This window comes from Ovis canadensis, chromosome 25 (genome assembly GCF_042477335.2).
Source record: "Ovis canadensis isolate MfBH-ARS-UI-01 breed Bighorn chromosome 25, ARS-UI_OviCan_v2, whole genome shotgun sequence".
Taxonomy (NCBI): Eukaryota; Metazoa; Chordata; class Mammalia; order Artiodactyla; family Bovidae; genus Ovis; species Ovis canadensis.
In genome coordinates this window covers 45,865,240-45,877,437 of record NC_091269.1, presented here as the reverse complement: position 1 = coordinate 45,877,437, position 12,198 = coordinate 45,865,240, and the positions used below count along the sequence as shown (strand labels likewise).

At 37.5% G+C, this 12,198-nt stretch overlaps 1 protein-coding gene and 1 pseudogene across 17 annotated transcripts in view; one reads left to right on the top strand and one right to left on the bottom strand.

Moving 5' to 3' along the window:
- The window catches only part of ASCC1 (activating signal cointegrator 1 complex subunit 1), a 117,794-nt gene that overhangs the window by 1,543 nt on the left and 104,053 nt on the right, over window positions 1-12,198 (top strand). For all 17 annotated transcript variants that reach the window (XR_011253013.1, XR_011253007.1, XR_011253011.1 and 14 more), the window contains exons 2-5: window positions 219-354; window positions 1,281-1,380; window positions 4,934-5,031; window positions 9,582-9,760. Coding sequence is in view for 9 of the 17 variants with exons in the window: in XM_069572005.1 (XP_069428106.1) it covers window positions 219-354; window positions 1,281-1,380; window positions 4,934-5,031; window positions 9,582-9,760 (513 nt within the window). In the remaining 8 variants the exon portion in view is untranslated. The remainder of the gene's footprint in view (window positions 1-218; window positions 355-1,280; window positions 1,381-4,933; window positions 5,032-9,581; window positions 9,761-12,198) is intronic.
- On the bottom strand, window positions 10,772-11,671 carry LOC138430124 (voltage-dependent anion-selective channel protein 3 pseudogene; annotated as a pseudogene).

Here is a 12,198-nt window from a genome sequence, read left to right as displayed (position 1 = left end):
AAGTCATGGACAGGCTCAGTATCTTATAATCACTTTTTTTGAGGAATGCTGAATAGTTTGCAAATTACTGTCTTGAGTGTGCCAGAAGTGGAATAGTGTAGTGGAAAATGCAGCAATTGACTTACTAAAACAGCTTCTAGATAGGGGAAATCTCGTGGAAACAGTAATGCTTTTGCTTAGCATGGACTATAAACTGATGCCCAGTTCTCTCCTTGTAGGCCTGTGTAAAGATCCACATAATCATGGAAGTTCTGCGTCCCCAGCTTATAAAAATTGGTGGACGGGTTTATAGGAAGAATCCCATCCAAGAACAGACTTATCAACATGAAGAAGAAGATGATGGCTATTACCAAGGTAATCGTAGTTGCTTTTTGGTCAGATTAGAAGTACAATGTTATCCATATTGTATAAGCAATCTTTGTTTCAGTGTTTCTGTGAGAGCACTGAAATTTGACTTGTTTGGCCTCTCACAGCTCCCTTGTTGATTCTGAGTGGGCTGGTGAGTTTGTTTGAGGAGGTGTTCTCAGTTCATAAGTTAAGTTGTGTCTCATCTTTGTGCAGAGGCTTAAATGTAATAAGGGGTAATCTTAGTTAGCTATTAATATTAACAATTGTCTGTGGCAAAATTAAGTTCTTTTATCTGTAAAGCTATGAACTAGTTTTTATAAATTGTTGAAATAAATGAACATACGCCCAATATTAACTGTGGTTGTTGTGTCATAATTCTTTTCTTCTCTGCAGTCATATTCAGGCAGTTTCAAATACACAACCATCGTGGCTGTTTCCCTTCAGCCCTGGGGCCTTGAGCTCTTATTTCAGCCTCCTGTTTTCTCTTTGTCTTGGCTGTATGGAGTAAATTCTCCAGTATCACTCCTACCTACCTCATTCGCTGAAGTGATTTTGTGTCCTAATACTAAAAACCGCTGAGTTGTACATTTTAAGAGGATGGATTTTATGTGAATTATGTCTCCGTAAAATAGTACACAAGATTTATTTCTGGGAGAAAACAATTAAATAATGGTATGTAGATACTCCTTTTTCCAAGGTTCCAAGATTGGAAGATTTAAAATAGTCATGTGTTTTTATTCTTTATTTTTTTGTCTAAGAGCAGGTGAGGAGGAACGTTGGAGCAGTGTTCTGCAGTGTAAAGTGTATGGCTGTTCTTTTTGTGTGTGTATTGCTTTTCTTTAAACCTCAAGAATGGTTGGACAGCTGAGGAGAAGAAAGACTGTTGTCCACAGAGCAACAGCTCTGAGTGAGATGTTATGGTTTCTGTACAGGCCTCATGGAGTGTGCAGAAGAGCCCTGTGAAACCTACGAGGTGGTGCAGACCCCACAAGGTTTCCGATGTACCGTCAAGGCCCCCAGCCTCCTCTACAAGTGAGTGATGCCCCTTGGCAGCTTCATGGGAAGGCACTTCCAGGAAACTTAGAAGGAAGCTGATTCTTCTCCTTTCCACACTTATTACAGTACTTATTAGTGACAATATGGTTTAGTGTTTAACATCCTAGAATTTCTAAAGACTAATTGCAGATCAGTTTCATCATTCCATATATATCACCAAGTCCTGTTGATTTTGCCTCTTAAGTATCTTTTGAATCTACCACTTACTTTTTCTTTATAGCCATTCTGCTACCTCTTCTGTGAATTATTTCAAATAGCCTACATACTGGTCTCTCCACACTGATTGTTGCTCTATTCTAATCAGTTCTTCACATTGAGGGTGGAATAATCTTTTTAAAAGGAAAACCTGATTATTTTATTACCTTTGCTTGAAATCCACTAACATTCTTCCCTGGAAGATGGAATTTTATTCCATTAGAGCAGTGGCCAAAATCTTGAACATGACTTAGCCAGCCCTGCATTTTTCAGTTTCAGCTCACACCACTCTTTCCCTGGATTTGCACTTAAGTTTAACTGGTTTTCTTCAGTTCCTCAAATGTGCTGGGTTCCTTCCTACCTTCTAGCTTTGGCATATGCTGTTCCCTTTCCTTACATTACCTAGTTATTAATATATTCTCCTTCCTTAGGGAAGCTTGTTTTGACACCAGCATCCCCACCCACCACATTGATTACCATAGTATATGTTTTTATAACACCACTACTTTTCCTTTATAGCATTTCTCAAGCCTAATGTTTATATTTATTTGTCAGCTATTTGATGTTTCTTCCGCTAGACAGGAAACTATTTGAAGGCAGGAATGTGTCTGTTCTGTTGTCCTCCAGTTCTTGTCAAAGACTAAAATGCTTTTTCCAGAATCATCGTTAGTTTTAAATTGCTTGGAAGCTTTGTGATCATTTCAATCTGTGCCTGCTTGTCTTCGTGTTGATAATATTCTGTCTCTTATTAACCACTAATATCGTTAGCTCATGTAGCTGGCTGGCTTCTTTTGGGCTTGCACCTCTGAAGATAGGATGGTCTAGGAAGTGATAGATTGTTTTTCTGTGTTGTACCAGATGAATAAAGTCTGTCTGTACTTCTCTATGAGAGGAGGTCTCCAAATACAGAATCATACACCTTTAAGTTCCAAGAGGCGAATAGTTGCATTTTTTTCACCTTGAGAATTTTCTGAGACACCTATTGAGGATGAAATTTCTCTCCTGGAATGGGACCAATGAGAAACCAAATGCTGATCCTGACAGCTCACCTTCCTCCCAGGTTTCAGTCACATTTTCTTCTAAGAAATGGGATTTTAGAAAGCTGTGACTCAGATTCCTGGTAAAAATCAATACAACATGTCTTCCTTAATGTATAAATTTGTTACTGCTAAGGTATGTAAAGATTCCTTAAATGTCTGATTCTAACCATATGACCTTTTGAATTTTATATATTCTAAATACTCATTTTGTTCCAGATGACTTGCATGTTAGATTAAGTATTGGTTCTGCTAAATCCTAATTAATAGACAATATTTACTAGGAAGACTTCTTTCTTTTTTCCTTTCTTCTTCCTTCCTTCTCTTCCTCTCTTCCTTCCTTTTGGTCTTACTGACAAATACATGGAAGATTTCATCTTAAGAATCATTTATGTAAGCTTATTTGGTCCAAGGAAGAAATTACTTGACCAAACTAACTTATAATCAAAGTCTAATAGTGGTGCACATGTCCACAGACGAGGTCTAATACTGTGGCTCTCAACTTCAGGTACACATTAGAATCACCTGGGGAGTTTTAAAAACTCCTAATACCTAGGTGTACCCCAGACCAGTTGAGTCTGAAATCTCTGGGAGCTGAACCCAGGCATTATTAGTTTTTATAGCTACCCAGGTGATTCCAGTGTGTAGCCAAGATTGAGAACCATTTGATCTGGCAAGAATTTCCACTTATACAATAAGGAGTCACCCTTTCACTGTTTATCTGTATTATTTTAGTGAATGCTTTAGACTTTCCGTGTAAACGTCTTTTGGGTCTGTCTGTACTCTGAACTGGAAGGATGCCATCATGAGTTTAATGAGGATGACATGGTCTATACTGAGCTATGTGCCAGTCACTGGGAAGTCCTTTCATATATGATCACATTTAATCCTTATGACCAACCTTATGATACTTAGGTATTATTCACTCCATTTTTTTAAGTGAAGTAGTAGGCTAAGAGTGGTTAAATGACTTGGCCAAGGTTTGTTTGCTTCTAAAGCCTCTTTAACCTCAACCACTTCCCTTTCTAAGGTGCCTAGACTATTAACACTTTGAACTAGCTACTTTATGAGAGGTTTGTCCACTAGCCATGTGCTAACAAACAGGAACCTGACTGAAAATACTTCTTTATTGATAAGACCTGGAAAGGCAAAGGCTGAGGGAATTGGTGCTAGCTCAACACAGAGAAAAACCACATGGAAACTGTGGAGTTCCAGTCCTCTTCTGAACATCTTTTATAAAAAGCTGGCTTACTACAATAAATCTTAATGGAAATAATCGGACTTGGTTATTCCATGTAAAAACAAGTACAGAATTTTAGGCATAGTCACCAGTGCTGTAGTGTACTGTAATTGAAGTCATCGAAGTCAAAATACTGTTGATGAAGTTTTTTCTCTTAACTTTATGGTCCTGTGATGGTCTCTTAGTGCTTTATTTAGACTCTGAAACTTTTCTCCTGGGAGTAAAGTAGTCTCATTTGCTTTGATACATCTAATTACTATGGGTTCCAGAAGATAGCTTTGGATGGTCAGAATTGTTTATACTAGGCGGCCTGAGTAAGTAATGTGAGCCAATAGATGATTAGAGTCAATAAAAGACAGTAGGAAGTGGCAGGGATTGTGATGAATTCATATTCCATTTTCAGAAATGAGCTCATGTTCCAGCCTATTTTTGCCATTGAGTAGTCAGATCTCCCAATTTTTTGAAAGAACTTAGAAGTCAATATTTTTTAGGTGAAATTTCCCAAGTTTTAGGTGAAATCTCCCAAACAAGACATGTCTATGTGTTTGAATTCAGCCTGAGGGTTACCTCTTTCTGTGCTTGCATCTGTCTTGGTTGGTGGACCCTGCTCTTTGCTAAGCTCTTTGCCATTATTTAATTAATGAAGGATAATTCCCTTAGGATGAACTCAAAATGTAGTTAATTTGCTCTCTAAGAGGGCAAGATTTTCCCCCTTCAAATTGTAGACCCATTCAAGTGTCCAGTGAGACTATGCTAGCTTTTCTTTCACTTAACTGCAGACCCAGATTTTGAATCTAGTTTTGAGAAGCAAACAGGCATTGGGTTTAATTATTCTTTCTAGGCATTGAATTGGCTGTAGAACATGGTTTTGTCAGTGAATATAATGCAACATGTTCTATAAAGCTATATAATTTATTATTTCCTCTATGAAAACTGAGTTTGTACTGAAGCACTCTTCTATGAGGGAGTATCTCTGGCCACATATGATTTAAATATGATGGAGTTCTTTATTCTGGTATATTTTGACTTACATTAATTAACTTTTTCTATATTATAGGCATATTGTTGGAAAGAGAGGGGACACTAGAAAGAAACTAGAAGTGGAGACCAAAACTTCTATTAGCATTCCTAAGCCTGGACAAGAAGGAGAAATTGGTGAGACTCTATATATGTTTGCAGTCACTTTTGTATGTGCATGGAATAATGTGACCCAACTGCAGTGTTTGATGATTATATTTTTTATGTGGTTCTGTAGCTGCTGTTCTTTTTATATCAGCATCAGTCTCTCAGATGAGGAAAGATGTACTTACACAGCCTTATCTTGATTTGAATACCTGGGCCTTAATTTGATACTTTACTACATACTGATGGAATAAAGCTTCCAGATTTTATTGTGGACTAGGAGATTTCTTGTATGCTTCAGTAGCTTGAAATGGAGTTTGTGAATTATTCAAAGTTAGAATTAGAGAGAAAAAGTGAGATCAGCAAATTTGAAATGAAGCTCAGCCCTTTCCCTATTAGTTATCTTGTTTTTATCTTGCTTTGTAGACTAGGAAGGAAATTGTAAGAGTAATAATTAAAACGACAGCCTGATTCAAGTAAGTGTTCAGGTGAGGAAAAATAGTTTGGCAATAGAAACCATGTCAGAAAGTTCTGTACTAAAGCATCAGTGTGAACCAAGTGCACAGACTTGTAAAGTGACTTTGAGTGAGGGGGTACTGAAGGGACAGAATTTTTAAAACAGTAGGAATTTTTCAGCATCAGGTAAGTGCCACAGCCTCCAATAATCCATTTTCCATAAACACTTGTGGATTGTATTAAGTTTTAGGAGAAAAGAATTATAAGTACTCTTCTTATTTTGTTCTATGTAAAAATAATCACTGTGGCAGATAAGTAGCGGTTGACTTTAGAGTGGTGCTGTCCAGAAGAACTTTCCATGATGGTGAGTATGTTGTATATTTGCAGTATCCAAAGAGCCACTAGCCACTCGTGAGTGAGTACTTGAAAGGTGGCTAATGTGACTGAGGAACTGAATTTTAAATTCTATTTAATTTTAATTCATTTATCTTTTAATTTAACTGGCTGCATGTGGGCTCCTATTTTGGACAGTGGAGTGCTGGAGTTTTCCCCAGCCCCTTTGTAACGAGTAAACTCTAACTTCAGAACTTTAATGACATTTTTGAAGGACTTTCATTAAAATAGATATTTAGTTCATTAGAATTACTGTTTTTTTAAAAAAAAGCTTGTGTCTTTCCTTAAGTGTTAAAGTTCAGGTTATAAATACTGAAGTAATTTTATTAATTGCATTAAATTAATTAAGGGTGTTTAATTGTTAAAAGTAAGAATTTAGTGGAACTAATTTAATTGAAAAGCAAGAGGATAAACTGGCTTATTGGTCTTGAAGGGAAGTAAAGTATATAAAAAAATTGAATTTACTGGTTACAGTAAATTGGGTTCTGATGTGAAATCAAAACTGCAGTTGTATTGGTGTGGTATATGTTGTAATTAGTTGTTTTGCCTCTCCTAAATTAGAGAAACTAGAGAAGAAAATGATCTGGTAGGTTTCAGTTTGTCCTCTAGATAAGAATTTGGTCTAGTCTGTTTTGAAACCTCAGGCAATGGGATATAAGAATGATTTTTTTGTGCGTGTTTCAGCCGTATCCGACTCTTTGTGACCCCATGGACTGTATTTGGCCAGGCTCCTCTGTCCATGGGATTCTCTAGGCTTTTAAAATGATTTTGTCATTTTAGTTACGCAGTTGGTTTTTATAAAGTTCCACATCAGTGCCTTTGTTTTCTTCCTCTGTATCTCTTGTTGTAGTCCTTAGACCCATGTCAAGTAAATTCTGGTCCTCTCAGATATTTGTAGTTTTAGAATATTTCTAACCTCATCATATTTGCTCTGTAGTTATTGTTTACTCAGCTTTGAATTTTTTTCTGGAAATAAGTCTGAGCACCTTTGACATGCCCTTAGCAGTTTTCTGTGTTTAAAAAAATGAAAACATCTTACTAGTCTTATTCTCTGCCAAACTACCTTCTTAGTGCAAAAGGATAGATACAGTATTTTGTACTAAATTTTTATAGAACTAAACATAAACAGGAGTTTTAAGCTTCCCTCCCCTGCATACCTTTTTCTTTTAGTTTCTTACCATATTTTTTTCCTTGTGCAGAGATAATTATAATTTCTACTTTACTTTAACATTATTCCAGTTTACCATTGAATCCTCCTTTGTCACTATTTTTATGGCACATTATTTGAATGCCTGCTCGGACACTTCCCCTCACTGGGCATTTGAATCTTTTGGATTCTCAAAGTGTTCTATTGAAAATAAAATTATATCATCAAAAAAATACCATGTCTCTACTTCTAAATTTTTTTGTGCATGCTTGCCAAGTCGCTTCAGTTATGTCTGACTCCTTGTGACCCCATGGACTGTAGCTGGCCAGGCTCCTTTCCTTTGTCCATGGGATCCTCCAGGCAAAAATAACTGGAGTGGGTTGCCATGCCCTCCTCCAGAGGTCTTCCTGACCCAGGGATTGAACCTGAGTCTCTTATGTCTCCTGCATTGACAGGTGGGTTCTTTACCACTAGTGCCATTTGGGAAGCTCTCTTACATTTTTTGGTTATGACTTCTGTCAATTTTCTGTTTAGGCAAACAGCTTTTAGGCTTTCTGTTAACTCATTCACGTGTGCGTGCCTGAGTGCTCAGTTGCTTAGTTGTGTTCGACTCTTTGTGACCTTATGGAATGTAGCCTGCCAGGCTGCTCTGTCCATGGGTTTCTCCAGGCAAGAATACTGGAGTGGGTAGCCATTTCCTCCTCCAGGGAATCTTCCCGAATCAGGGATGAAACCAATGTCTTCTTAGTCTCCAGCATTGGCAGGCAGATCCTTTTATCATTGGAATCCCAGTTCATTCATAATTTACTTCTTTTCCCAGAAATTTCCATCTTGTTTCTTTACAACAAAATGGGTATGATAATTTCATTTTTATTTTAAAAAAATTAGGCTGTTCTTGTAGGAAATTTGAAATGCTTTAATGGGAAGTATTAGGACAAATAAATGGAATTATTTGTTTAACTTCTGCAGTTGCTTGGAAGGAACAAGCTTTGTGGTCTTGAAAGTATGTAGCAGATTTTGCTACTATTTAAGTTAATACTTCAGTATTTTATATCATATTCAGAAATCTGTCCTTTTCTCTTTAATAAATCCTCCGTTGAGATGCCAGTTTTGTTCATTGTTCCTATCTTCTGCATTTTCCTTCGTTTATGTTTTGAACCAAGCACTGCCAGTTCTGGAACCTAGAGGTTTAATCTCTATTAAACAGAGGTTATGTAATCCTTAAATGATTTTTTTTTTCTTTACAGATTGTAGTATAAGATTTTGTGGTTTTTCCCCTTATTTTCATTTATATATAAAGACAGCCCAGATCAGAGAAGACGAAATTACACTAAAGTGTGGAAATTTGATATCCATACATAATAATGCAGATATAGAGAAACATTTTTACTTTAGCCTTGTATTTTTCATACAGTTAGGGTAGGATCATATATATTGTAGTAGACTCTGTTTTGCTCTTTTACTATAGCAAATCGTTAAACATTTTGCCACAGTATTTTTTAAAATTGAGGTGAAATTCACATAACAGAAAACTCTACTTTTTTTGTTCTTAATTTTTATTGTTTGAGTTTCTGTGTAATATATTGTTCTTTTTAAAAAAATGGTAGAATATACACAACATAAATTTGCCATTTAGACCACCTTAAAGTGTTGAATCGAGTGGCATTATTTACAGGCTTCCCTGGTAGCTCAGACTGTAAAGAATCTGCCTGCAATGCCTGGGTGGGGAAGATCCCCTGGAATAGGAAACATTTACAGTTGCTCGACAACCACTGTCTGGTTCCAAAACATCTGTCAGCCAAAAAGGAAACTTCATATCCATTAACCAATCACTCACCATTCCTCACTACTCCCAAGATCTTTGTTACCACTAATCCGCTTTCTGACTCTCTGAATTTGCCTGTTTAGATAGTTCCTATACGTGGAAACATGCAATATGTGGTCTTTTGTGTCTGGCATCTTTAACTTAGCATAATGTTTTCAAGATTCATCCATGTTTTTGCATGTATGATTACTTCACTCCCTTTTTTTCTTTTGCCAAATAGTATTTCAGTGTATGATAATACCTAATACCACGGTTTATTTGTTCATTTATTGGTTAAAGGACAATTTGTGTTTTTCCACCTGTTGGCTGTTGTGAATAAAGCTGTTATGAACATTTGTACAAGTGGGTTGTTTTTTTTTTTTTTTTGAATACCTGCTTTTACTTCCTTTGAGTTTCTACCTAGGAGTGAAATTCCTGGGTCATGTGGTACTTCTCTGTTTAATTTTTTATGGAACTGCCAGACTTCTACATATCAGCTGTACCATTTTACATTTCTACTAGCAAGGTATGAGGGATTGCTTTGTAGCTTTTGAATTCATTTTCTTACTTCATCAGATGGTCTTAAGATTATTCTGTTTAAACCTCATTCTGCTTAGACTGGATTCATTAACAGCTTTCTTACCCTTGGTACTGTCTGCTGTTCAGAATTATGTACACATTCATGACAGTTTTGTTCCCCAGAGATGACAGTTTTAAGAGGTCACCTATTTTACAACCAGTTGATGGTCCTTGAGCGTGTTAAATCTTTTTTTTTGCTTACAGTAATCACTGGCCAGCATCGAAGTGGTGTAATTTCAGCCCGAACTCGGATTGATGTTCTTCTGCTCACTTTTAGAAGAAAGCAGCCCTTCACTCACTTCCTTGCCTTTTTCCTCAATGAAGCTGAAGTTCAGGAGCGATTTCTGAAGTTCCAGGAGGAAGTCCTGGAGAAGTGCTCCATGGTAAGCAACAAATAGAACAAAATTAAAAGTTGAAAAAGTATAAGGAGGAGTACAAAAATGACTCATAATTCAAACAGTAAAAAGATACACATCTCTTCTCCCACTGAAAAAGGGAACCATTTCTGATGGTTTCTTTTAATTCTGAACTGAAAAAAAATCTACAGATGTATCAGCACATGAGTTTCCATGTAGTATAGAAATATCCTCTAAAAGATGACACAGAAGGATCATCCTAATGTACCTACCATTCTCCATCTTGTGAGTGTGTTTTTATGCATTTTAACACATGTATAGATTTCTTAGCCACTTAACCACAATCAGGATACAGAACACTGTACTTCCCCCAAAACTCCCTCACGTTGTCTCTTAGAGTCACCTCTTCCTCACCCCGAACCTTGGCAATCACTGATCCCTTCTTGGTTACTATTAGCATCGTCTTTCCTGAGAATATACTATATGTGAGATTGTGTTCTTTTTTTTCACTCAGTATAATGGCTGAGTGGTGTGTTTCAGTAGTTTATCCTCTTTCATTGTTTCCAGTTTTTGGCAATTATAAGTAGAACTACTATAAACATTTGTGTACAGGTTTTTATGTGAACATAGTTTTCATTTCTTTAAGTACCCAGGAATGGGATTGCTGGGATATATGGTGGGTGTATTTTATTTTTTTTTAATATTCCAAATGTGATGGGTTTATTTTATTTTACTCTGATGTAAAACCAAAGATTCTACTACCGTACAGAGACCAATATATTGTAAGGTCATGAACAAGTGGTGTGGGACATGCAGGATGTGATGGACAACTGGAGGGTCAGGTCATCTTCTTTGAACATGACACTACACTGTTGCTGAGGAACACTTTGAAAATAACACTGCGGAACTGAACTGAAACGTGGCAGTAACGTGACAGCTTCCAGGCATGCCTTCAAGCACCTCCCTTAGGATGGACTCAGTACCTAAGCTTCAGTGTGGGGAGGAGTACAATTCTTGGGAAGAATAAAAAGTTCACACTTTTGAAATTTCACAGAAGAATTTTAAGGCCAAAACATAGTGGGTTCATTTCTCTTCATCTCCAGGGACAAAGCTGATGCTTTATTCAAAACTGCATTAAGCTTCTAGTTCAAATCCCAGTCCGACCTTGTGCCCTCCTGCATTGAAGTTCTTTCCATCTGTCAGAGCTGACAGGGTCAGTTTCACTCCTGGTCGAAGGGTCTGAGTGTAACCTAGTCCAGTCAGGCTGGCATTGTTTACTTTCACAGAGAGAGAAGTTCTGCAGTCCAGCTAGTACTTAGCAGTGATGCCGAAGCGGATGTTGTTACTGCCGGCTGTCCACACGGGGTTTATCGATGTTTCAGTCTTCTCATTCACTTTCTGGTAGATCGACCCTCCAAACTCAGTGCCATCATTCACGAGTGTGCAGCTGGAAGTCTTCGGCCTTGTAACCTAGGGGGAAATTATTCTGTGACAGTTTGGATTTGGCTGTGTCAAAACTCATCTGATAGCCAGCAAGCCAACCTTCAAAGGCCGAAACAGCCCAGCCATAGATGGTTGGTCGTGAAAAATCTATATCAACATTATTGCCAACACTGAAACAATCCCATTTATATGAGGTCTTCAATTTCCCACTCTTCTTTCCTGTGTTCAGTACAAATATAGTATCAAGAGTTAGTTTCAACCCTTCGGCCAACTTATTCTCCTGAGAGGTTTCTGTCCCAAGAGTATTGTCTGTGTTCCACTTCTGGGTGAAGGTCAGTCCATAGTTACAGATCTTGTATTTGGTCTCTAGGTTGCCTGATGCTTTCCCTGTATCAGTGTAAGCATGACCAGAAGTAGAAAATTCCACTCCACTACATGACTTGGTTCTCAGATCTATTTTGACCATGCCAAATCCATATCCTTTGTTGAAGACATCTTTGGCAGCCTTTCCTAGGTCACAATAAGTCGGTGTGTTGCACTCAGTCTGAAGGTCTTCTTCAGACCAACGCCATTGGCGCCTGCGCTAGGTGTATTTTTAACTTCATAAGAAACTTCCAGACTGTTTTCAGAGTGCCTTTATTACCTTACACTCCCATCAGCAGCATAAGAGAATTCCAGCTGTTCTGCATCCTTACCAGTATCTGGTGGTGTTGGCAGTTTCATTTTAACCATTCTAATGAGTGTGTAGTGAGATCTTATGGTGGTTTTAATTTGCATTTCTTTAATGGCTAATGATGTTGCACATCTTTTTATTGTGTGTTTTTTTAACCATTCTTATATCTGCTTTGGAGAGGTGTTGACTTTTTTTTTTTTAAGATTTAGATTTTTATTTGTTTGATTGTGGTGGGTCTTTGTTGCTCATGTAGGCTTTCTGTAGTTGTGAGCAGGGGCTACCCTTCGTTGCAGTGTGCGGGCTTCTCTTTGTCGTGGCTTCTCTTGTTGTTGCACAAGCTCTAGGTGTG